This window comes from Melopsittacus undulatus, chromosome 1 (genome assembly GCF_012275295.1).
Source record: "Melopsittacus undulatus isolate bMelUnd1 chromosome 1, bMelUnd1.mat.Z, whole genome shotgun sequence".
Lineage (NCBI taxonomy): Eukaryota > Metazoa > Chordata > Aves > Psittaciformes > Psittaculidae > Melopsittacus > Melopsittacus undulatus.
The window spans coordinates 122,861,150-122,888,906 of NC_047527.1; the positions used below are offsets into that span (position 1 = coordinate 122,861,150).

The following is a 27,757-nucleotide window of genomic DNA, read 5'->3' on the forward strand; positions in this document are numbered from 1 at the left end:
GCATCTCAAATGGTTTTGTTTTGCTAAGTGCTGTATTGAAGTGTTGTCTCAGCACTTGTTGCTTTGTGGAGATCTCATGTTCCAAAGTCTCTGAAAGAGGAGTATTGCTTGGCAATGGCTTTAAGTGTAATTAGCAGATGACTGGAGATATCTGTGTCGGGGTAGCCTTAGACTGGCTCAGTGATACACACTGTTGTGGAGGAAGGAGGTGGAGAATGTGAAAAATAGACTTCATTACAAAACACAGGGGAAGTCAGGGGTATCTGTTCCTCCGTGTGAAGGTGGTACCAGTTCTGCTGGCTCACTGATGGAGTCAAAATGAGAGCTGATATTTGGAGAACAGGAGCTTCTCAGAACTCATTTGGGTTTTGTAAGAATGGAACTGCTGGAATATTTTTTTTTTGTCCCCAGATTGGATACTTTCAGAAGGGAAAGAAGCCCTTCCTAAAGAGTGAGGAAAACTCAACCTAAGAAAAGAGCATCTTCTATCTTCTAGATCCCCATTAGAGTGGCACACATAATATGTTTTCAACTGAGTGTTGCTCCCTACTATAAGAATTTATACTTATCTTCTACTTATCTAAGTAAAAATTTAACTTACCTTCTGTCATGGTTTAAGCCCAGCTGGCAACCCAGAACCACGCAGACACTCGCTCACTCCCCCACTCCTTCCTCCCCCTGCTCCTGGAGGGATGGGGAGGAGAATAAAAAGAATGTAACTCCCACAGGTAGAGACGAGAACAGTCCAGTAACTGAGGTATAACACAAACCACTACTGCTACCACCAATAGTAACAGTGATAAGGGAAACAATAAGGGAAGAGAATGCAACCACTCACCACCTGCTGATCAATACCTGACCCGACCTGAGCAGTGATCTAGCCCTCCTGGGTAACTGCCCCCAGTTTATATAGTGGGCATGATGTGCTGTGGTATGGAATACCTCTTTGGCTAGTTTGGGTCAGGTGTCCTGTCTCTGCTTCCTCCCGTCTTCCCCTCCTCCCTGGCAGAGCATGAGACTCAGAAAGTCCTTGGTCAGAGTAAACTTTACTGAGCAACAACTAAAAACATCGGTGTTATCAGCGCTGTTTCAAGGCTGAAAGTCAAAACCACAGCACTGCACCAGCTACTAAGAAGGAGAAAAATGGCTGCTACTGCTGAACCCAGGACACCTTCAAGGAGCAAGGTTTTAGATAACACTAATATGAAAAAATACTTTCAGGAGATCTTAATCTCCTTTGTCATATATCATTCATCTGTAGTGAAACAGCCTTTGCCAAATAATGATTAGGAATTTTTTTTTTACATTCTTAGAAATCTCTCTATAAGAGCAGATCAGTATTAGCTTTGGTTTTATTCTTCAGTACCAGGGCTTATTTGTACTTGCTAATTACTCTGACCTGTAATTATGAGTAACAGCATGAGGTTTTCACATGGGGCACACATATCATTTCCAGCAACAGTTATTTTATTTTTTTTCTGCTATGTGGACAAGTAGTGACATGAATTGTAACAAACCTGGTACATCAGCAATAAAACAAGTACAAGCTGGATAAATAATAAATGAAAATAAATAGTAAACTTTACTGATTCTAGGAATTTACATAATGAAAGCAGGTGTTTTAACAAAGTCACACCTGAAACCAAAGTAAGTAGCAGAAACACAGGGTAAAAATGATATTTGTACGCAGAAAATTATAGATGACAGAGGAAAAGAGAAATCTGAAACCTTGACCTTCTACTTGATTTAAGATGCCAGGAAGACCACATCTATGCCAGTATGTCGGTGTTGAGCTGCATAGATTTTAAAATGCTCAGGTAAGGGATTGTAGTGGAGGATCAGTTCAATGCACTACTGTATATTGGTGCATTCTTCTTGGAAGGATGCAGGCATTTTAGCTGTGTTACTTTCAGTCTCTGCAGCCTCTCTGAGCTGAAGCAGAAGGACCTTCTGATTTAGCAGTAGTGAATGCAGTGGAGAGGTCAGAGAGAATGAGCAGGTGTGTCCTCTCATCATAACTGAAAGCCGCCATTTCTCCACAAAGCTTTCTGAGGGAAACCCCAGGCTTAGTTTTGGTGTTAAGATGATCAGTTTCTTTCAGTATTGCAACTGTCTAATTCCCATCTGTGTCTCATCCCTGCTTCTTGGGAAGTTTTGTCTCCTTGGTGCTTCCCTGTGAAGCATTACTGACAGCTGATACCCACGCAGGCTTTAGGGGAGAGCAAAGCCAGGAAAGCTAGAGAAAACCTGTGGTGGCTTCTCCTCAGTGACTCATTGCCTTTGACTGTGACAAAGCAACCATACTGTAAAGACTCTTCAAACAAGAAAAGAAGCGCCTGTTTCAGGTGCCAGAACTTCACTCGTCCCCAGAGATGCGCTGTAGAGACTTTGAAGCAGAAGGTTGTGAATGGTCAAACTGTGATTATTTTTTCTCTCATTTAGCTTCATGAACAGAGCCAGAGAGGTTATCCCCAGTGCTGTGCCTGTCTCCTGCCCCCAGGGGGTATAGTACAGGGGTATTCCTCACAGCTTCAGGTACGACAATTTACGTCAGTGTGACATCCATGAGCATGTCTGATTCTTCCTGTGGCACTCTTATGGCTTGTCCTCACTTCCCTCCCCATTGCTAGTGGAGGAAACCCAGCAGTCCAGTTCAGTATATTCAAAACAAGAGATGATTGTAACACTGCCCTGAAGAAGTTGGCAGCAACCCTGCAAAGGTACCTGCTCTTCCTCATGGAGGGTAGGGAGGTGCTGTTGTGTGCTATTCTAGACTTAAAGACTTCTCTGAACTGAGAAAGTACTGAAGGTGTCATCCACAACTTGTAGTGGTTTTCTGAATGTCCAAACAACTTAGCCACTGTTTCTTATTTAGATTCTTCCTTACAGTCGCAACAGAACTTACCTGTAATTCCAGCTGTTGCTGTAATTAATAATTCTTCTGATAAAAATATTTATGATTTCCATCCATGCCTACATTAAAGGCAACCTCTGGGTTTTCATCTTTCCCAGAACCTACAGGATGCGTGTGGTAGAACCATTCAGAGGAAATTGTTATTACAATTAATCTATATAATTAACCTATTATAATTAAGGTTGCTAAAAGGTGCATTCATAGTGCCTGGTTGATTACTTCCCTTTAGTGTTTGTACGTTTTTGTTTTCTCCCAGTTTCAGTGCAGGACAAACAATTTTATTCACTGAGAGAAGAAAATGGGTGATAGGAAAGTTTAGAGTTTGTGCTCTAAGATCCACTGTGGACACTGGCTGTGCCAAGTTTTGTTCCCTCCACATAGAGTACTTTGTGACTCCTCCAACAAATACACAGCACACCCTGGATATGACTTATGAAAAGATAAAATTATAAGGTAGTTCTGTGATTATTCATCTTCCTGCGTTGGATGTTTGCACAGTAATGAGGTATGACCAGAAGAAGACCTTACCATTCTCGGGGCTTTTCACCGGGATGTATGGACAGATGACCCATTTGGTTTCTGCGCTGCCTGCAAAGAAGTCATGGAACAAAGGTGTTCCAATTTTTTTCATTTTGAAAACGGTACACAAGAAGGCTAATAATGCTAATTATCACTCTCATGGAACTTCTCATATGTACTAAAGCAAGCATCATGCACTAAAGGAGTGAGCATTTGGTGTTTCTGACTGGGAAGTCGTGTTCAGTCCCTTTACAGTATGTGGCTGCTGTTTCTGGAACTTGGTTCCATGAAGGATCCAGGAAACCCAAATTCTGGCCTTGGTCTTGCCTTGATAGTTGTAAAAAATGAGAGGATTTGGGATCATCCCAAGGCTAACAGCATTGCTTTTTTATGCCTGCAGGTGTGCCTGAAAATTACAGTTCTCCATAACATGGCAGGAGATGTCTCTGATAGATGTCTTTACTTTCTCTTGCCCAAGAACTGTGATGGAAGGAAAATAGGGTCAGTAGATAGTAGATAGGTTGTTGTGCAGTTTTGAGAACAGGTTTCATTAATGTTTACTGTTCACACAAGTAATACCAGTCTCTTTTGCCGGCAGGTGCTATCTTCTGCTCATTGACAATTCTACATTACCTAGAGATTACTTCTGAAGATTAACTAATGATGTCAAGCTCAGCTTGTTGGTGGCCATCAGCAGCACATATAGTAATGGCAGTGACTGGGTCAGGATCACAGGTTGTAATAACCACTCCACGCGTAGCATCACATTCTAAATGGCCTCTAGCACACCAGAGTTACAAAACCTTTATCTTGAATTTTCAGAAATAAGAAAATATTGAGGAAAAGCAGTAGTTTATTCATCTTGCATGGCATCATTATGGTGAGGTAGTGGCTGTGATGTCTACTCCCCTCCCCAGAGGGAGAATACAGAAGTATGTTCTTTTAACAGCAGTGTTGGAGTGAGCCTGTCAGTTCTTTGGGGTTTGCTTGTTTTGATGTATACATTAAGCACTGGTATCTGATGTGTTGTCACCACTGCTGGTGGCGTTTTATTTCCACTGTTCCTGGATTACAAGTGCTATCGTAAATCCTAGTAAACATCACAAGTGAATTCCATGGAAACTTTTTTTTCCCCTAAATAGCTGGAGAGGTACAACCAGAGATTTTCCTAAAAAAACCAACAAAACCCTGTTTTCTTTAAGTAATGGCTCAGTGTACTTCATTGTAGTGGGTACTTGGCTATTGTAACAGCATAACCAAATCTGTTAAATAACAGGAAATGGGAGAATTCCCATGAGTCTGAAATCCCACACACACTCTAGGAAACACAGGGGCAACAGTCGTGATGAAGTAGATCTGCTTAAGTCAAGTTAACCATACTTTGACAAAAAAGTTATAACTGTTTGCTTTATTTTTAGCAATGTAAAATCTTGAGTGACATTTCTCATGACTGTACTGAGCAAGCAGTTCATTACTGTGGTGGATAGACTGTTTCACAAAGACAGAAAATTGCCAAGCACGAATTTTCTTTTCTTCCTTTTAACACCGAGAGACTCATTTAGTAGAATCAGTCAGCCATTAAATGTGATTGTGCAAAATGAGGTAAATGGCATACAAGAATATCCTCCTTCTTCCTCTAGTCAAAAGATATGTTGAAGGCAGTGGGCGAGATCATATGACCAGTGTACAAAAGATGGTGAGTTAGTGGCAGGTAGGAAACACAGACTATTTTACCTAGATTATATCAGTGATCCTACAGTCTCTGAATGCTTAGGTAAGATACTAGATAAGAGTAGCACAATGTATTTGGAGACAGAATGATAACTCTGTTCAACACCAACAGTATCTTTAGTTCCCTTTTTGCGTGCAGCAGTGAGCAAGATTCAAGAAGCCATCTCATTTGTCTAATCTGGTTCAAGTAGGATAATCCCAAACAAGAGCACAATATATGATGTGATGCTTTGAAAAAAAATTATCCAGTTACTTTGCAACAAATCTGAAACTGCTACCACAATACACTAATGCCAGTCATTAAACAAAAGGAAAAGAACAGGGCCAGTTAACATAATGAAAAGGAATCCAGAAATAAACTCATTTTGTGCTGTATTGTTTCCTTACACTTCACCCTCATCTGTTCTTTGTTTTCAGCAAGCAGTATTTATCTGCCTCTCTTGCCATCCCTCAACAGCTAATGACTGTATCTCAATTTTTCTTGAGGACATCTATCCCTGTTTCACATTCCACAGGTCACCCTCATCATGATTTATACACTCCAAGCTAAACTCACAGCTATCGTTTATAACTTTTACTTGTTTGCATGAGTGCTGCATTTCAGTCCTAAAGGTTTGTGGTCAAACCTTTGCTCAGTAATGTTTTAGTTGGGTCTGGCTTTACTGATTGCTCCTTATTTTGTTTGGTGTCAGGATGAAGGAGTTTGGGTTTGGCTATGGAGCCCTTAGTGGATGTGCAGCAAACCTGTGACAGCAAACCAGAAGGGAAGCTGCAGGGGAAGTTACCCATCAGCATGCTGCAGGGCTTTTTGTTACTGTTGTGTGGGCACTGACTGGTTTGATCTATTCTCATGTCAGGTTAGAGATGGTTGCTGTGAGTTGTACTACATCTCAATCAAGAAATAAATAGGATGGCCTTCTGGCCAGCACCTACTTCTTTTTCACTATATACTGGTTAGCATCATTAGAGCCGTGGGGTTTTTTTCTAGCTTGATATGGCCTACATAGAAAACCATGTTTATGATTCTTCCTGTCTTCAAGTGTTTTGAGAAACAGGAGGCCACGGGTACACTACATGAAGAAGGCCTTTTCTTGTGTAAAAGGTTTGTGAAAGACAAAACTATGATAGAAAATAGCATAAATAATATAATCAGGTTAATGCAGTCGATGTTAAAATTACTGCTTTAGAGATTAAATAAACCTGTAAACCTGGTTAGTTGAAAAAATTCCCGTGGCTGTATATGTTGCTCCCCTAAAAAAGTTAATACACAATATGGAGTGTAATCTCAATTGATATCCATTAGTGGTGTAAATGTGGATCAGTAATCTTCAGGTCTAGCTTTAGTTAGATGAATGCAAATTGGAACATCATTAGGAGTAAAGACTGAAGTAGAAATTGTATACAGATCATTATTTTGCTTTTTCATGTCTGTGGATCTTTACTAATAGTGCATTCTTAATGAGTTAAGTATTTTAAATATTTACATGTATAGATTGACTCAGTCATTCAGTGTCACCTTCTGCATTTATAATCCCAAACAATAAAAACCAATCATTTATACTCACTTGACTTTTACAACCAAAACTTGTGCTTTAAGTGAATGAAAAAGCACAAATTTAAAAACCTGAAGTTTGAATGAACAAGAGAAATTTGTCTTTGAAAAGCCTGTTCAAACTCTGCAACATCACAGGATTAAGGCAGTAGCTATTTTCATAAGTTGGAAGTCTTTTTTGAGTAGGTGTTTGAGGGATTTTTGTTCTGTTTCCACAGGTTTTCAACACATACTCTAATGAAGACTATGACAGGAGAAATGATGAAGTTGACCCAGTGGCTGCATCAGCTGAATATGAACTCGAGAAGCGTGTGGAAAAACTGGAGCTCTTCCCAGTTGAACTAGAAAAAGGTACATGGTCTGTGTGACATTTCCAGTTCCTGTGACCCTGATCTGCAAGCCTGAGGAACTCCACACATGCCTACAGAGCCTAATTTGAATTTCCATGAACCTGTCTTAGTCACGTTGGCTTTTTGTATTTCAGGAATTGTTTAAAAAGGAATTAAAGAGGCAGGTCAGGACATGCAGTTCTTTACTTCCCTAAGAGAATTGTTTTGTGACATTCCGTTAACACATGATTTTACAGGGTGCTTGATGTGGTATGTTCACTCACCACTGGAAGAGTAAAAATCTTGATTGTCATTCTAAGCTACTCATAAGGTGAAGGTGATAATTTTTGTGTGTAACTAAATAGATTTCTTAAAAGGAAGCAAAATACTATTAATGGTAATGACATGGGAGACCAAGAGGAGCCAAAGCATGTATGTTTACCTACCAAATAACCGTACAAATCAAATGTAAGAAGTTTCTGCTTTTGCTTGTGTTTTTCACAGATGAAGATGGACTTGGCATAAGCATTATTGGAATGGGAGTTGGAGCAGATGCAGGCCTCGAAAAACTGGGAATATTTGTCAAAACAGTAACAGAAGGTGGGGCAGCAGAAAGAGATGGCAGGTAAACCAGACTCAGTGTTTGGAAACCTTCCCAGCAATAATTAGTATCAATTATGATTTTCATAGGGAAGACTTGTTTGCTCAGTGTATGTCATGACAACTCAAAGCTGTAAAATCTGAAGACTTCATTGGTAAGGCCCAAATACCTGGTGTGGTTACAAGAAGACATACGGTTAAACAGTCTTCCTAAGGAGAACAGATTTGCCAGAGATGTGTGTTCATGACTACTTAAAACCCCCATGCTTTAGCATAAGGAAAGCTGGTGATTCAAAATTGGCTATCACTTTTGAAGGTAGCTTAGATTTCAAAGGTGTTTATCTCCAATGTGTTCTTTTGACTTCATATGAGCTTTAAACAATCAGTACTTTTGAAAAAGACTTCCGCTCCACATGTGGAAAATAGTTGGTGTATCTGAATGCTTAAACTCTTACTAAATACACCTCCTTTCAAGTTTACTAACACAGGCTATTACTTTTTATTTCGTACTATGCGTATTCCTCTGTTCCAGAGTTCAGTTTTCACCCCTACAGCATTGAAAGTATGTTAATCAATTGAAATAACAAGCTGCACTATAAATCTCGCCCTTTAAAGAAATACATTGGTGTTTGTATTCTTATATGATAATCATAAAAATAGTGGTTGCTTCTAAAATTGCTTACTTGGTATGTGCAGGTTAAAGAATTCCTTTTGAACATACAATATTTCCTATCATACAGGACAGAGTTATCTTTGTATTACATGATACCTGCCACAATCAGGCCAATATTTCAAATTAAAAGTTAGAAAAACACTTTACTGTGTAATCATTTAATAATGAAAAGTATTCTTAAACATCTTCCAACCTATGTAATTTATTGCTTTGTCCTAGTACATACCCTTTTTAAATTTGCATTCAAATAACATATTATGTAGCTGATACATAGCAATTAAGTCTGCTTACACACCTCTCTACTTCTATTTTTAACCCTTACCAATTTGTTATATTAGTTATATATAATGCCAAACACAAGCACAAGTAAATAGAGTAGCAATAAACTCTAAAAATTTGATGCTGTTTTCTAAAATATGTAGTGCAGTAACATGTTCTTTACTGACGAGCACCTCTAAGTTTTCAATCAGGTAAAAGTTTGCTCTGCTGTGGAAACCCCACACAAATTAAATCAGAAGACTCTACATGGCAGGGGGATGCAAAGTTTAATAACATCACTCTGAGACTACTGAAGTATACTCTCTATTAGATTGGGTTTGCAGGTATCTTTACTGATCTTGGCAATAAGATACCAGGTTGAAGGCCAAGTACTGATTTATCACAGGCTTAAAAATTATGAAGGGAAGTGAAGAAGCTGACACCTCCAGGTGTCATGATTTCATCCATTACTGTAAATTTAAGTGAATTTTTTTGTCTTAAAGGTATGCTTGAGCTCAGCCAGAAGGCATTAAGCTCACAACTGGCATTCTGTGTGAAAGTCTCTGGTTGAAAATCAGAGTCACTCACTACTGGTATATGATGATACGTATTTTCTGTTCCTCTCATTATTTACATGTTTGAGTGGGCTACAGAAGCTAATGTTCAATTACAAGTCTCTTCCTTCATTTCCCGAGATGGCATCTGAAAGGAGCTTGTCAGCTAAGAATAAAATAACAGCTTTCTTTGACCATTCTAATATTTGCGTTGGTTTTCAACTGGCTGAATGTTCAGTCAGCTGAGAAACAGCCCTCTTATTTTCTCTTTGAGAGCCTGACTGATCATTCACTTGGGAAAGGGGTACGTAATCCTCTCAGTCAGAAGCAGCTGGTTCTGTAATGAAGTGCATCAACTGTAAAGGGTCCTGTTAACCTCATCTTTGTGAAAAGCCTAGTTAATCATCAACATTGATAGCAAAGCAAAGTCTTCTAACAGAAAATACAGTTTTATTTTAGCAGTTGCATCAGATATTCTGAATAACTACATAGCACTCTTCAAACAGGCTCTTCTGAAACTATGGTTTAAAACATTACACTGTCTGTATGATAACACCCATCTTTTACTGAAAGACCCATCAAATCATGATATAAAGGACGTGCCTCCCGAAATCTGTGCAAAGAGGTTTCTCAATGATTAAGCACCACTGGCTTGATTCATGTTGCTACAAACAAACAGGTAGTGTTTAGTTGTCATATCAAAAGGCATTGTGTGGCAGTATTTAACCAGGGAGGGTGCTTTGAGATGAATCCAAAGGCAAGCATGTTGATAAGTAATAAGAGATTATGAATAGTGTGTAAAATACGAAATAAATAATTAGACTAAAGATAAAAAATAAAATCTTTAACTGTATGAAATCATAGCTGCTTCTTTCAAATCATTGTGGTGATGAGTCATTCACATTTTAAAGTATTTTGATAACATTGAGAACAACAGTTTTGAAACATCACACAGTTCTTGAAAAATACTCTAGACATTGTCTCTGCATAGGTTAAATTTTCAGTTCACCATACAGAGCAGTAATTATGCAAGTAACTTCAGTTGGTTCACTTCTGTAGTTGCTTCCTCATTGAAGTGCTGCTTCACGTAGGCAATGATTTGTTATGAAAATAATTGTCAGAATTACCAATTTAATTAATGGTAAGAGCAGTTAAACTTCTGGAATTCAGGCTTTGCCATCATCAGCCAGTTTTTTGTTTATATTTGAAATTAGATTTGAGAGTCAGAGGAAGCTTTGACCTCCTGTTGGAGGGGACTCTGCAGGGCAGGTTTTCCACAGAACATGGCTGTGAGACTGTTGTGATCTAGAAGGTGCTTGGGGTGGCTTGTCTGGAGGATTTGTGCTAGTCTACAGCCTTATAGAGGTGTGGTTGGAATGGGGCTAGAGAGGGAATTCCCGAGGAAGAGGAAGGAAGCAGGAGAATATGGCTGTGGGAGTGTTTCAGTTTACGCAGTACAGAATATGTATGGCAGTATGCAGGAAACCTGTTTTTTAAAATACATGTAATTATATAATATGAATAAAAATCAAGTTCGTTGTGTGGTTCTTGATATGTTTGTATGTTTATATATAATTAAAAGTATGTATGTATAGAAAGATAGGAGGTTTGGATAACAGTGGCTGTAAAAAATAACTGGAAATTTATTTAGGAGGTGTACAAACAAGAAAGAAGAAGGTACAAAATATGCTTGAAAGACAGATGGAATCAGACTGAATTGCAGTAGATCAAGATAGAGCCACCTACGAAGTTGCAGGCAACAGTTCCCTGTAACATTAGGTTTCATCACCTGAAATACTATAAGTATGAATCTGTGTGAACACCGCTAGAACACTATAAAGTGTTGTAGCTGTACTTATGTAGCCATAAGAAAGGAATCCGTTGTTCTGCCACCATTTAGTTTTCAGCCAAGAGGGTGACAGCTTCCCACTCAGTGGGCACCAACTTGTTAAACTTCTCTTGTTGGAACTTCTGCATCCATCTGACTGCACCTCATGTTTGTTAAAGTAGAAAAAGTGTAATAATTTCTTACAGTATTGACATACAGCAGATGTTAATGTGGCTGGTGTATTTATGAAATGGTTCAGTGAAAACTGAAATAAGATTTTGTGATCAAAATGCCTGATTTGCTTTTCTAGATAAGAGTTTATGGGCTGTCACAAAGATAATCTTTTCAAGGTTTCTCATATACAGAAGGGAGATCCTGCCCAGAATACAGTGACATTCTGTGGTATGAGGCTGCCAAAGAACAAATCTTGTATTCTTACTCATCAATGGAGTCCAAAGAACTGCAGATACTGCTTGAACACATGTAGAACTGCAAAGAGTTGCCTGCCTCAGACTTGACAAAGAAATGAGTGCTCTAAGTCAGAATGCTTCTTCCCTCCTTTGAAGCCTCTGTTGTTCTTTGAAAAGAAGTCTTATCACTGTGATATCCTAAGATATTAAATTACTTGATTTAGGTATATTTGAATAATTTAAATGGAATTTTGCCATAACTATTTCTTGTACCCCTTGTAAACTGTATAGTTTGGATCAGTAGCATTCATGTAAGTACTTGAAAGTTGCTCCCTTTGACTAGTTTTGAATGTGTTTGGTTTGGGTTTGGGGTCTTTTTAAATGGTTTTTGAACTGATAGGGGTTTGTGCATTTCTAGAGAACATTTTAGTATCGCAGTCTTCTTTCCAAGTATTCGTAATCTAAATGAGTCCAGTGCCTGCTCTAGGGATTTTGCAGCAGTGCTTGCTTCAGATAAAAGCTTTATTTTGCTTAACTTTTCCAGCACCAGACAGTGTATTGACTCTGAATGGGTGTTTGGTTTCAGAGAGAATCCTCATTAAAACTATAGAAGGTCTTATTTTTATTGGGTGCAGCAAGATCACATTTACACTGGGAATTTATCTTTTTGGAGCAAGCTAGATGAAATATTTGAACAGAGTATGTCACAAGTAAGTCTGATGCACAAACTTTTTTCTTCACAGATGAGCAGGTTGTTTTAGTTAAATGCTGCATTTTTTTGCCATTAGCGTGAAATACCAGAGCTATGTCTTATTCTGTTTTCAAGACTGGCTTAGGAAAGAATGATAGAAGAACCATTCAACTATCTCATTTAATTTAAGTCATATGACAAATTTAAGAGGTTTTATTGCTGTTTTTATATACAAAGAAACAGACTGGATGATTGATGCTTTTAATTGTAATGGTAACTTTGAAGCTGGATTTATGAGAGGTACTTGTGCAAGGAAGGATGAATTTTTCATATTTACCTCAATTGTTTTATGACTGACTTTTTGTTTAATGTCTTTGTTTAAAATAAACTAAAATGATCTCTCTGTGCTAAGTTTTGCTGAAAATTCACTAGCAATTCACACATTTATTTATATATTTGTGTTTTCCCTGTAAAGGATCCAAGTGAATGACCAAATTGTGGAAGTGGATGGAATCAGCCTGGTTGGTGTTACACAAAATTTTGCTGCAACTGTTCTTAGAAACACGAAAGGGAAAGTCAGGTGAGTATTTTAGAGGAAAAAAAAGTTGTGATTGAGTGTTCAAAATTACCTGGCTTTTTTCATAGGAGTGTCAGTACACTCAAGTGGAGTCAGAGTTTTTTTTGGCCTCTCTGTATCTTCACTCCTTTTATTCCAAGACTGGAATGAGCTATGGTATTACAGACCTTTGTTTTGACTTAGATTCTTAAAATATGACCAATGGAACAAGCTGAGATTACACACAGAAGATGACTCTTCACTGCTCTAGGTCTGCATGGACCTCAAACTGTAGTAGCTGGAATGGTAAAGGTCATGAGTGTTAGTCAGATGGAAACTCCTGCCACTGATCTCCTCCCTGCTCTCCCAGTGGAGACACTGGCCATGTTACTGCCCCAGGGTTGGAGGAGTAAGGTCGTGAGCACTCTGGTTTTCACAGATGCCACCTCAGCACACAGGAGAAGAGAGTACTGGATGCAGAAGTGTTAACAGCTACCAAGTTGAGGAGAGTAACATTAATTCACTCAGCTCCCCAAGTCCCTGCACCATCTCTGGGTTTCTGTCTGTTCTTGTGCTGAACTAAAAGTCATCATGGTAAAAGTCTATACAATAAAGAATAGGCTAGAAAATGTGACATACAGTGCAAACAAAATTCTAAACTTACATAAATAAAGTCTGTAAAATTTTTGTAAATTAATAAGAACAGTGTTTCTCTAGAAATGAGCTGGTTTTCTGTTTAAAAACCTGTGCAGTCACATAGCTTTTCTGTTTAATAGCTTATTAATTTCAGTAAAGATTTAACTCTGCAAAATAAATCCATAAATATCCTTTGCATATTGCAAAGTAACAGCTATTCTGTAGTCACCCTTGGGTTCTCTCTCAAAGTTCTCTCTAGGAAATACAGCTGAATTCTTTAATTAATGAGCTGACTTCTTGTGAACCATAACTAAGCTACTGGTGGTAGTATATGCAGTCTCCCTCAGATGGTGATTCTGTATGCTGGCGTGCACATTTCCACTGTAATTCCATAGCTGTTCCTGCATGACATTAAAGAATAATGTTGGAATGTGGATTCTGCAGAGAATCTTGGGGTGGTTGATCAAGGTTTGATTTGAAAGAGGTTATTTAGGAAAAATGTTATCAGAAATTGTAGTGTAATTACAGGTTAATATATTTTTGTGTAACATTTGCAATTTTTGTTTCATCAGTACTATTTCTGCAGACTCTCACATGCTGTGAGTATTCTTACCGAGTTAACTATAAAAAATAGTGTATATTTTATTAGATTTCTTTCAGTTGGGGTCTTAGAACATAAAATCCAAGCCTAAAATGCTATGTGTATTTTGTGTTTGATGTTTTAGCTAAAAGAAACCACTGACATAAACATATGATTATATATATTTATGATCTGCTTAGCTTGTGTAATTATTATTGCATAAGTTACGGAATAGAATATGTTTCCATGGAAAAATAATGGGTTTAAAGGAAGGAAGAAATATAAAACAATTTTCACACAGAATGCTCCCAGAATCTTTTCTTGGGAAGCAAATTACAGTCAGACTGGTTGCAATCTAGACCCCTTTGTCACAAAATAGTGGGCTGTAAAAAGTATTTCTTCATTGTTGTTGAGCTCACATTGTCAAGTGTACTACGTGTCCTGTGCACTGGGATCATTGGCTTCTGACAGGTCTCATTTATCAAGAAGAGATATGTGAGTTTCTGCATTGTTCCTCGTGAATAAGCTTAAGATACTGAGCATCCACTGGATAAATGGCCCAGTGCGTTAGTGTCACAACTATATTAAAAAACTCATAAAATAATGCTAAATTAAAAATAAAATTTAAAATACATTATAATAGGAATTGTAATATAAAATATTATTGAATAAAACAGATATATAAGAATCTATATCCACACTGGCATACTGTATGGTTAGCAGCATCTTACTGATTTCTGTGTCTTAATTAGAGGAAAGGAATGGGTAGAATTTGGTGCAACTCCCCTTAGTTTTATTTCACTTAAAATTTCATAGGAAAAACCTCAGAAATACTCTTCTGCTTTACACAGGCCAGCTGAGAAATGCATACATTTTTTTCCTGGGGTGTGGTAGGCTGGGAGCAAGACTTGATGAGATGCTAAGCATTATGTGGCATAAGCTCCTCCCTGGCTTCTGGTCAGGTCCTGGACTGTTGAGTTGTCTCAGCTGTTGAGTTGTCCCAGCAAATACTGAGTTTCATCAGCATTGCTCTGCTGGTGCTGATGAACTGTATTGGTTTTAGCTACTCAAAATCAGAAATGCTTCCAGAAAGCTGTATTTTGGAGATAGAGATTTCAGGATACTTGATATTTTGGCTTCACTGTACGTTTAAATATTTGCTTGTAAAATACTGATGAATTTAGCTGTGAGAGAAAATGATATTTTTATTTTGCTCGCTGTTTTCCTTGTGCTGCATGACAAACCAGCACTGCCTGCTGCTTGTTTTGTGGAGACAACAATTGTTTTCTGACAGATCCTCTTTCTCACACATTTGTTGGAGCTGGGATGGAGAAATCCCTCATTTTCACCCTCTTTGGCAGACAATGCTGACCTATGCACCTGAACTGCTCTAGAACCTTAGGGACAACATAAGAGAATCTTCTGGGGTAAAATCCCTTGCTTGCCCTCAGCCATCAGCTCCTGCCTCTTGGTAGTACAAGGAGTGGTGCTGCTGATGTTTGAGTGTGCCATTCCCCTGGCAGCTGCCATTAATGATCCATGTCACTGCAGGATGCAGGAGCAGTGGAAAACGTTGTTGCTATATAAATACCTTACGCAGTTCCTGCGGCGGGGGACCCAGCTGAACTTCAAGTGTATAGCCAATGTTCAGTCACACACCTAGGCTAATTCAAGGCAAGGCAACTTCATGAATCTTTCTCTCATAAGAGAAAAACATACATGCTCACACTTCTGCTAATTAATAGTGTCAGTTTAGTGGATTTAATAGAACTACTTTAATAAGCATAGTTATCTTTGTGATCATAGCATTTCTGTGCATCTTTCTCCTGCCTGGTGTCCTGTACACACAGAGATTTATGTGCATCTCACTAACATTACTTCACATATATAACCTACAGCATTAGCTATAGATAATCATTTTGCCCTTAATCTAGTCCAAGTGAATGTGAGATTTTGTAACAGGGTTTAGTATGTGAGATCAGGTGCAAAGAAAGGACGTTCATGAACAGAACGACATTAAAGCTACTTCTTAATTCTTTGCAATAGATGCAGTCAATACCTCTTCAGGGAGCTGAAAGCTGAAGTACCCATACTTAGTGATTTATTTTTCTCTTTTGAGCCTTCTCAACACTTTGAATGAGCCCGACAAAAGAAGTCGTTGACCTGGAATAGATTTTTGCAATGCTTCTGCCAGAAAAATGTATCCAGACTGTCTGTAGCTGACACAGCAAAGAAGTTGTGAAAATGAAGACATGGCTTTTACCTTTTGAACTGTTGCGGTGAGGGTGAAAGGGGAGAAAAACAAGAGCAAATATAGGCATCTATGATTATTTTATCAATTGTTTGAAGTATTGGACTATTCAAAAGAGTCATCATACCATAATAGAAGATCACTGACCCAATCAATTCGTCTTCTCCAATGATAATAAATTCAATTATTCTTTCTTATAATGTTTTATAGGAAAGTAATCAGCACCCACCATATGTACTCTGGTAGCCTATGAGACAAAGGAAAAACAGGGAATTCTTTCATAATCCCGTCTGGCTTCTGTTTTTAAGGATGAGAATTAGTGTCCTCGTGACTCTAATCTGGCAAATACAACTGTGAATGCTATTTCAATTGCTGTAAATATCAAGTCTTCTTTATAATTTTGCTTAACAATTTAATTTACTAATATATTAGTAGATTTCAGAATTTGATTGAATACAGGAGGGATTTTCCTGTGAAATGGGTGTTCTTTTTCAGTATTGTTGAGTCTTGCCCCTGCTCTAAGATAAATGGATCAGTCAGAGGGCAGCACCAGGCTAGTATCTCTGAATGTTCTGTTCTTCTTTTGATCCCATTTAAGATGTAATCCATCAACTTGAAATTTGTGAGTGGGGGCTACAGTCATAAGCAATAGGATAAGGAGTCAGCTTGACAGTGGGAATCCTAATCTGTCATAGATCTTCTCCTATGTTACTTTGCTTGCAGTCTCCCCATGAACTCATTTGAACCTCATGTGCTGAGTAGCAGATCTGCAGTTTTTGAAATTGCTTGAGTGATGTTAAGCTTCTGTGCTCCCACTCTTTCCCCCTGTTCTTAATCATAATGAAAGGGTGTTAGGGGATGTCTTCCCCAGAGAAAGCTCACTTGGAGAGTTGTATGCCTTTAGGGAATCCTATTTTTTCTTGAGCACATCCACAAGAGAGAACATCTGGTTCTTTTACAGAGAAAACTTTGTCCTTTTACCATCTTTACCTAGTCTCTGTCACTCCTAGGACAAATACAGGAGCTTTCAGTGGGGACTGCACTTCTCTGCCTTACTGGATACAAAGATTTGTGCCTATGCAGCTCTGGGAGAGGCTTGGTCCCAGGAAAGGAGGACATGGTCCTGGGAAGACTTACTGTGTTGATAAATAGGGTCTTTAATGAGAGAGAGTCATCAGAAAATCCCAGTCCTTCTTATGCTGCTTATATGCTATTATTATTACTGCTTTCCTCTGAAAGGTTTCTTTTAAAGAAGTTAACCAAATTCAGTGTTTTACTGGAGAGACAAATTTTAAATTCCATGTCCTCCTTCCGTATCCTGTTCTATGAATGTGACTAAGCATTTTCTCAGCTTTCTAAACCGTTGCTAGGCACTGAGCGGATGCTCTCATGGTGCTTTCTGAGGCTGTTTTTGAGTTGTTAGAGAACCACACAGAACCTGTGCAAAACCAGTTTGGTTTCTCATGATTTGCACCACCTTGAAAGTAATGAATGGCATTAATTCTAAACTGACGAGTTTACCAGGTTTTCTTTAATTAAGTTTTGCTGACATGTGTCAAAATCTTCCTGTCTTAATAAAGATTATAAATAATTTGCAAATTTTGCCATGTTTAATTAGTCTTCTAGAGCATTGAAGAGTAGGTTCCAACAATAGAATTATAACTGTTAAACCCTGGGGCTATCCACTATGAACTATTCTCTGTTCCAGTAAAGGATCATTTACTACCATTTTTTTGTTCTTCTTACCTGGACAGTTTTAATTCAAAGCAGGGTTTTGTCTCAACTCCCAGTTCACAGCCTAATTTCTTAATCTCTTACTGTACTGCAAATGCAGTCTTTCAGACAGAAATGAAGTCTTCATGTTTCTGTTACATAAGAGAATCACAGAATCCCAAGGGTTGGAAGGGACCTCGAAAGATCATCTAGTCCAACCCCCCTACAAGAGCAGGGAAACCTAGAGTACCTCACACAGGAACTTGTCCAGGCTTATACAAGGAGCAGTTAAAGAGTGAAAAGTGAAAATGCTCACTTCCTAATTAACACAAACTTGATAAGGCATTTATGCTTTCTTCAGTTAATTTGTCACCCCATCTTGAGCTGATTTTCTTATGAAAAATATACTGTCTCAGAAAATGGTATTTGCATGCCTGCTATAGTTTTGTTTAACATCACGACATCTGGAAAGGTAATTTATACAGTCATGTCTTTGCAAGCACTAAGACAGTATAGAGGACAGATGAAATCATCTGCAGGATCTAGCCAGCAGTAGTATACCACAGTGGGAATGCTGTTTGCTCACAGTAACAGTGAACAGCATCACTTTATTTTTGTGATTCCTTCCCCTTTTCATATTCTCTTCTTCCAGTGCACATGCATGTACAGATTTTCTCCTGCTCTTTCTTACTTTCCCTGCCTGTGTTCTTATCCTATGAAACAGCTGTATCATTTAAACATTTGCAGGTGTTCTCCATACTGCAGATCCACATTGTGAAAGAGGCAGGAGAGATTTGTAGTTCTTCTCAATCCTGGGTTATGAGAAAGACCCGAAAGTAAAAGATAGCACAGTCCATTTTTATGTTGTCTTTTTTTCTGGCTGGGGGTGATGGGTTTGTTCTTACTTTCCTTGTCTGTGTTTTTTGGTTTTGTTTTTGTTTTTTTTTTTCTTGAATCCAAATGCCAAGGAGAGAAAAAGAAGAAGAAAGAAAAGCACTTTGCTCTGCAGTGCTGATGACTGAGCTGGGACTTCATGCAGGGCTGCTTAAGAAGCTATGTGTGCTTGGTTCACTTTCTGCTTCTTTGATAAACCTGAATCATGGACCCAGCAGAAAATAAATGTGTCATGCCGTGTGCCAAAATTGTGTAAATTTCTCCTGTTTATTCCTCTGTGGTTATACTAAAGAGTCTGTAATGTCAGCTGTTCTCTTTCTGGTCTTTTGCAAAGAACAAGTGCTAGTAGTTGTGCTGTGACACTACCAGGGGTAGCTTGCTGAACACTGAAAAATTACTCACTAGTACTGTGACCCTTTTAGCAGTGGTGAGGTAAGACTGCATTCATCACTGCTTCCCTGGTTTATGTTCCTTGGCTGTGCCTGTGGTAGTAGATGAACTGTTCTTTGGTGCTGAGGCCAGCTGGCATTGAGTGATCAGGGCTCGTGCTGTTAAACTTTCTTACCTTTCAGAGCAGAGTGGCCATATCCAAGTTGTCCATTGGAAACATCCAAGCTAACTCTTAGCTTTGCTAACTCCTGGACTGTGTCTGAGTATTATTGGTAGAAATTAGTTAACTTGGGCTAAACTGTTCCAGAGAGCATTTCAGATTTAATAGTGTAGATAATCAATTACTAGTGCTTGAGAGCATTCCCTGGCACTGCTGGCATAAACATAGCCCCTCTGTCTTGAGATCTTGCTAATCTGAATTTTATGGCAAGTTATTCCTCAAAATATTTTCACTTTTGGACAGTTTGCATGTGAAATGTATAGAGAAATCTTTATTTAAAAGATTTTGGCTGAATTATAAGCCATTTTGCTAGATATCTAGAGTTGTGGGTTTTAGTTTTTTTTTTTTAATTAACTAACATGAGTTAATAAGTTTCAGTAGAGCTGGTTTTCATTAGGAGTCCTTTTCCTTTCCTGGAAAAAGGAACAACTTGATGGGTTTTGAATCACTTCATCTAAACATAAACTCCTACCCCTGTAACTAAAATACCATCACACATGTTTATTTAGCTATTTTTTTTTACTCTTACAAAGTACATGATGTTATGTTGTGGAAGCTCCCACCCAGTTTTGGTGCACCTTGATTAATGTGATAGAACATTGTGACAGCTGGGCAGCAATAGCCACCATTCATCCTTGCAGGATATCTCACCAAGCCGCAGCGGAGGTGCTCTAAGAGCATTTAGCTGCTCCTGGCCTGTGCTGAGGGGATGGTCCAGCTAGCCTAGAATCTGGATCACCTAATCATCCAGATTAAGGACATGGTCTGAACTCAGCAGCTTACTTGTGGCCCATGTGTACTTTCTTCCTGGATTTCCTTCCCATGGATGGCAGCAAGGGTGAAGGAAGGCAGATGTCACCTCAAAATGCAGTCAGGTTTTCAAACATTCCTAAGTAGCACTTGCACCTTCTGAACAGAGCTGATGTATGTGCTTCACTTGCATTGAGGTATGTTAAAGCATATACGAATGTGTTTGAGCTGGCCATTCCCATAAGAATTGTGTGATGCTATAGTTAATGCTAATTAAATGATCATCATGTATTGAAGGAAACCCTTTACACAAGCATTGTCTTGTGATACTGTCAGGCTGTCTGGAAGAGATGGAATAGGTTCTCTAGCTGCTCTCAGAAGAGTAGAGCAATGTAAGGAGCGGAACCTGGAGAGATGCCAAAATATTGAAACCCTTGGCTAATTGTGAAGTACTCTTGAATAAAGCTAATGTGTCAGTGAGGCCCTAGACTGCAATGGATTTCTGTGGGAATAATTAAGTTAAGTGCATTGATATCGGTGTGTGGGTTTTTTACATGACTTCCTAATCATCTGACTCAGTATCCATTTAGTGTTGACAGTAGCATAGCTTTCCAGGGCCTTGTATCCAAAATGTTGCAGAGAGTCTACTGAGGCTCTTTTGGCACTTCAGCTATTACTTTGCTGATTGTCCACCACTGCCATTAAAGGAAGGTCTTGAGTATGCCTCTGAAGAATAGCCTCAGGCAGGTTGAAAGCTTATGGATAGGAATTAGAGACCAAAGCAACAGAGGGAACCTTGTGGTTGGTGTCTTACTACAGGCTGCCCAATGGAAGGGAGCATACAAATTTTAATTGCCCCTCTGCTCTGGTGCGACCCCACCTCAAGTACTGCATGCAGCTCTCGAGTGCACAGTACAGAGAGACACAGATCTGTTGGAGCAGGTCCAGAAGAGGGCTGAGTACTTAAAAGGGCTTAGAAGAGAAACTGGGACAAATTTTTTAGCAGGGCCTGTTGTGATAGGACATAGGGTAATAATGACCTTTAACTAAAAGAGGGTAGATTTTCCTGGATATAAGGAAGAAATTTTGTAACAATGGGGCAGGTGAAACACCAGAGCAGGTTGCCCAGGGAAGTGGTAGTTTCCCTATCCCTCATGACATTCAAGGTCAGGTTGAACAGAGCTCTAAATAACCTGATCTAGTTGAAGATGTCGCTGCTCATTGCAGGGGGTTTGGGCTAGATGATGTTTAAAGGTCCCTTCAACCCGCACTATGTTATGATTGTGTGGCACAGGACTCTAGGGGGTAGAGTGGGAAGACATAAAAGTATTCTTCTTGATAATGCCAGTCAGGTAGGATTGATGCAGAATGGCCCCTGGTTCTGCAGGTGTTGTTGCAGTGTAGGCACTGTTTTATATGTACTGTCTTGGTAGATGGACAAGATAACAGGCAGTAAACAGAAGCTGCAGCAAGGGAAATTCTCACTAGATATTTTCACACATATGAAAGAAAAATGTGCTATGAGGTTTCTCAAACATTGGAGCAGGTTGCATCCCATCACGAGAGAGATTCATAACTGATCAAGGCCATAACAAAGTTAGCCCTGCTTTGAAGTGGGTGGCTTGGGGTGGACCAGAGGATCTTCCAACCTAATTATTCCAACTTAAATTATTCAATGATTCAGAGTCTTTATGACTCTTAGATTTCAAATAATTTTATATGCAGAAGTGTAAAGGAAGCTCATAGGTTGTGAATTCCTCATGTCCAATCAGTGACTTCTGCATCTGAGGCTGCTGTCTTTTAAGAGAGCTTGATCTTGTTTGTGAAAACCTGACAAATTCCAGCTTGCATTGCTGTAACTAAATAAGACTGCCTGCTTACAGGTTCACACCACTCTTAGCACTTTGGATTAATATATGACCATTAGCGTAATAGAAGCAGCCAGAGTAGGTGATTGAAGACATCTTGAAATAAATTAGACAAATCTATTTTCTAAAGCACAAAGAAGCTGTGTGCTTTAAAGCTCAGAGGAAAACCATTTTTAAAATCCAACTGTAAAATCCCCCAAATACGATGAAATTTATTGTGCGCTTTTATTGACCAAACTGTATTTTAGGAAAGGTTAGAAGTTGTGAATCCTGTTGTCACAAACCCCTCATTCTTTATTTCTTAGGATGAGTCTGCTGTATTCTTACTGGAGTTTTCTTCAATTTAAGGAATCCATGCTAATTATTTTTAACTGAGCACTTAATGCCTAAGGTGTTTTCAGGTGAAAGCATCAACTCTTGTCACTAAAAATCTACACTGTAGAACTTCAGTTCTGTTTCACAGAGTTGGTGCCTTTGTGCATTTTTCTAATACCAAAGTTCTATTCAAAATGGAAGTATGTTTTATCAATTCTTATAATAATGTTTCTGGTTCTCACAGTTGGTAAAAAAATAAATAAATTCTTATTTGTTTTCACAAGAGGCATAGGTCTGCAGATCCTCATTTAATAAAAGCTGGAAATATGCAGAAAGCCATATATCAGGTGTGCTTTAAAAACATTAAAGCATAACTGCATTGCAGGAGATGTACGAGTTGCTGCCAATTTCAGTAGACTGCCTTTCTTAGCCACCAGTACTGTAGTTTAATTTTCAGTTTCTCCATATTCTTTTAGATCTTTTAAAATCCAAGATAGAGTCAGATACTAACAATATTTTTAGCTCTGTTTCTGTTTATTTTAACCACCAAAGAGAATATTTCACAGCTGGTAATGCTGCTGTGTGTACCTGAATATCAAGGTCAGTTTATGCCTTGCTTTTCTGTGATGTTCTCTCTTCTTTTTGTGGACATCAGAAATAACCAGAAATGGCCTGAGATTTAGTGCTGTGACTGCTTGTGGTACAGCGTCATAGATTTGCTGGGTTTATTTTGCAGTTGCTGGCTTTAATAATTAAGGGGAATATTATCATGATGAGGTTTAAAGGCTTTGAAACCCTCATTTGTATCCTACCTAGGAACATGACCAGCTTCTCAAAAATATTACTGCTGATAGAACTTATAGTTCTCCGTTATAATACTTTTGGCCCTTGAATCTAATTAATCAAGTCTTAAATGCATGGGCTTAATTTGGTGAGCCAGAGTGAAGTGAAATACATAATTAGCTTCTTTGTTGAAGTGTGCATATTATGGTACAGTGGCTAATTTTCTGGTCAGTGAATGACAACCTTACGACTCTTTTTCATGTCTAAACACTTCAGATTATGATAGTTCTTGTATTTAAAGTTATTCTAGGTATAAAGATCTAATTCGTGCTTAGCATTTTAATAACTGCCTCTGCTTTATGGGTTTCTGAGGCAAATGTTCATCTCTAAAAACTTATAATCTATGGCTTGTTTTAGTTACAAGTCAAACGTAATTATATGCAGCATGGTGTTCTTAAGGTCATGGAATGTAACATGATTTTAGGTTTGGTTTAGTTTGTAAAAGCTGTAATTGTTGTCAATGGAGTATTCCATTTTACAACTTTACAATTCTTTCCCTAGAACTGACATCAGTCATAGATTGCATGCTTCTAAATATTTACTTTTGCTTTGGAAATGTCTCACTTTAAAGTGGTAAACTGTGGGAAAATAAAACATTCCTTGTGTTTTTCTCTTCTGGAAACATTTGCTTTAAACTTTGTCATTGCTTTGAGGCTTTTATTCGTCTATCATGTAACAGCTTCAGCTATCATTGAGGAACTTCGTTTTGACATATGATTCAAGTCTTGAAAATCACAATAGCCTGTGAGCGATCTGGCATGAGAATAAAAAAATCAATAAGTTTTTACATTTTTACATCCTACCTAATTTTGTTTGTCTGGATGAAAAAAGTCTAATGTGTCAAAACCACTCCTAAATAGTCATGAGTTACCATACTTCAGATGCATTACATACTGGGTATTCTAGGTTTTCGGCATACAAAAATAAGTATATGAGGTATTTTGAGTCTTATTTTCTAAGGATGGTGAATTATTAGGCAGTGGGCAGGAGGGGATATGATATTTACATTACTTTGTGTGGTTCCATAATTTACCACGTAGGTGATCTCCCTCATGTGTTTACAAATGTGATTCTCTTTCTATGGTGTATAAATAGTACATGTATAAATAATACACTCATGCATAATGTTGCTTAAAGTGTTTGTTTAAAATAGAAGTTTAATTAGAAGTCATTTTTTTCCATATTTTCTTTAAATTGTTTTTTACATTGCAGGAGACAAATACATAGCAAATACGGGTTGAATCCTTTTTTACTTCATGTGGTAATATCAGAAGTTCATTGTTCCTCCCATCTGAGACTGAAAACATGGCTCATTTAATCTTTGTAATACTTGGCTCTAAAATTAAAATTCAAAGGAAACAGGATCCGACTATGAGTCAGTATGCAGAACAGTGAAGGATAGGGGCCGTGAAGAAACATTCTTTTTCCTTCAGCCCAACATCTTTATCATTATTGAGAATCAATGTCATATTGCATAATAGTAGGATGTGGTGCCAGACCATGATCTGTTTTTATCGGGATTAAAATGCTAATGTTATTTCCTTGATTTAGTTCTAATTTCTGCTGTATTTTCTATAAATGCTTTTAAGCTAAGAGACTTCCTTGCAAATATTTTCAGAGCACCTTGTGTTGTTATATCAAACGGAGCCACTCACTGTCACCTTTCTTATCCTTTTGGAAGTAATTATTGACTTGGATCTTTTGATAATGTTGAAATAATCTCCGAATTGTATTCTGCAGAGTCTGACAAATTGTTTGGCATAGGAAATGGACTCAGGGTCATCCACTCATGGGAAGCTGGCTTACACATGAATGCCAAATCCCAAATGACTTCCAACAGTGATAAGCAGTACTAATGAAAATTGTTTTCTTACATGGGATATAATGCACATTTCTACCTCTCATTCCAATAATAAATTAAATTCACAATTTGAACCAAATGTTGTGGAAACAAATAATCTACCATATGCAGTATCTCAGTGTCATCTTTTCTTTTCAGCTCTGCATAATACTTTTTTCACCGGTAATTACCTAATTGTCTTTCTAGCTTGCTAAGAAAATATTCCTTCATTTTGATGTCTTTAAATTGTACTTTTGTTCAGTAGTTTACAGTATGTTGGTACTGTCTGATGGGTTTTTATCATTCATCCTATAGATAGCAAAATATCTAATTATAGTTATGCCACTGTGCTGAAAAGAATTGTTACAATCCAAGCCAAGCCTGAATTGCAGTTGCTGAAAGCAAGATTAGGAAGCAGTCTTGTACATCTCAACCAAGGAAGAAGCACTTCCCTTGCCTTTTGTTAAGCCAAAAAAATGTGCTCACAGTGTTCAGCAGTAGCTAGCGCTGAAGAAAAATGCTCCTTAGCAACAGAAGTTCATTAAATAAAAGAGGGATTTAAATGCAGCTTAAAATTAGGGAAATAGCGTCTGTCAGATTTAAAAATGTGGAAATAGATTCTCTGTTACAGACAGAAGGAAGGCAAATATAAAAGCTCAGAAATATCTTCTAAGTCAAGATGAGGGAAGAAGTGCACTCTGGTGCATATTCCTTTTGCTACAAGCTGCCAGACGTATGTCCATGCTGTTAGTGTGCATCTGGTCTTCTAGGAAGTGCATTGCTCTAAAGGGAATGGAATTGATGATATATTTTTTAAAAATTACCCAGCTCTAGGTCTGTGTCTGTAAAGTTCAGAAAATATTTTTTATTGAAATTTGCAGTAAAGGTTTTAGTAGTGACTGCTTTTTTCACCCTCCTGTAAACACGGTTACGGGCCTGATCCCTCTTTGTCTTGCACGCAGTGCCTTTCTTTCAAGTGTCATCCACAGAGCACATTTAAAACAATCACAGCTATGGATCTTTGGAGGAAAAGGCTACCCTCTGTACAGGACACCACTAAATGTCCAGAACTTTGGTAAAACAACAGGACTAATTTTTTTTTTACTACTATTTTGTATAGGTTTGTAATTGGACGAGAAAAACCAGGACAAGTGAGTGAGGTTGCGCAGCTGATCAGCCAAACTTTAGAACAAGAACGCCGCCAGAGAGAGCTGCTGGAGCAGCATTATGCACAGTATGATGCAGATGATGATGAGGTAACAGACTGTATTAATACTTCACTATTTCTTTTTTAATGTTTTATTCTCTGTTCCTAATTCCTTCTTTTTAATTGTCACTCAGAGGTCAGCTTCTGGCCCTCTCCATTACCTCTGCTGCTGATTTTTACTGATTTTGATGGTGAATCTTATTTGAAGAACAAAGTTACTGAGAAGTTTTCCACATGAACTTAAAATATTTGTTTTGTTACGGAAGAGCAAATAGCAAATTGGTCAGTGCTGCTGTAATCATTGCTCTTCCTCTGAAGGCATATGCTTTTCTGAAATAAGGGAATAAAGTTGGCTTCTGAAACAGTAGTTTTTGTGAAAGCTGGTAAAAGTCACCTTCTAACTTTAAGGGGTTGGGGAAGTTTTAGACCTTTTTTATTTTTTCCTGGAAGAACTTATGTTCTTCTTAGTTCAGAACATTAAGAAATACTCTGAGAAATCCAGGTAAGACCCCTCCTTCCACACTCTTGCCTTTTGCTTCTGGCTGAACAGATACTCCACGGGATAGATTGACATTCGCAATTAGTGTCTGATGTCCCAGTACAAAGGTTTTGAAGCTATCAACTTTATACAGTAAATATTCCATTATTTATTTCTGTTCTGTGAAAACTCCTGATATACCTAAATACCAAGATACTTGAAAAGATTCATGAGCGAACCTTTTCAGAGACTACTGTCTGTGTTATATCCTCAATTAGCTGCTGGGTTAAGGTAAAAGGCAGGTGTTGTAACAAACCCCTTCCACATAGACCAAACATACCACCTTAATTTTTCATTATCTTACATAATTTTATGCAAAATTCCAGACTCCATGTATTGGTGTGCTTTCGTCCTGGGGCAGACTTTGTGTTTTTTTGTGGAAGGGGGCAATAGAGAAGGGATGATGATAGAGAACTAGTGCTGGGCATTTATTTCAGTTTAATTTTCGGTTAAGTACTGAGACAAGGCTTCTAAGCAGTGAAATAGGAAAAGCAATGCTCTGGGATAAAATCAGCATACACTCAGATTTTTGAAATACACTGTTGAACTAGCAATTGGTCAGAACACGTGTCCCAGAAAGCTAAGTAAAAGTCCTATCTAGCCCCAGTGGTGCTTTCGCTTACTTTAATGTTAATAATATTACTGATGTTAAAAATAAAAATAATATGTTTTAGAATAAATCCTGTCATAGATGCATATTTAATTCATATAAATAAAATCATACTTGTCTGTGTTAGGGATGCATATGTGTATGTCCCTGTGCGAAACCATTAAGGCCAGAAAATCCATATCCTCTCTGTTCCTTCCTTAAACTACAGAAGCATGCAAGTCTAGCTTCTGTTTAGTCTAGAATTAAAATTCAAAATCTTAACTAATTTCTTGAAGGAACTCTACCAAGAAGAGACAACCCCCTCTAGCCTTTGGGACAAGAGACTTCTCACAGCTCATCACAGATTTGTTTTTTTTTCTTTTTGTCACCTGCCATCCAAGTAAACTCACATAACTTGCACCATTCCCAGGCAACTGACATCATGGAAGCTCTAATCTAATGCACATTAGATGCTGTTCAAAAACATTTTTGGTCACCACAAGCACTT

At 38.1% G+C, this 27,757-nt stretch overlaps 1 protein-coding gene across 3 annotated transcripts in view; it reads left to right on the plus strand.

Moving 5' to 3' along the window:
• The window catches only part of PPP1R9A (protein phosphatase 1 regulatory subunit 9A), a 137,013-nt gene that overhangs the window by 63,419 nt on the left and 45,837 nt on the right, over positions 1-27,757 (plus strand). For all 3 annotated transcript variants that reach the window (XM_013130001.3, XM_005152917.4, XM_005152918.4), the window contains exons 2-5: positions 6,935-7,067; positions 7,550-7,670; positions 12,535-12,639; positions 26,036-26,171. In XM_013130001.3, the coding sequence (XP_012985455.2) occupies positions 6,935-7,067; positions 7,550-7,670; positions 12,535-12,639; positions 26,036-26,171 (495 nt within the window). The remainder of the gene's footprint in view (positions 1-6,934; positions 7,068-7,549; positions 7,671-12,534; positions 12,640-26,035; positions 26,172-27,757) is intronic.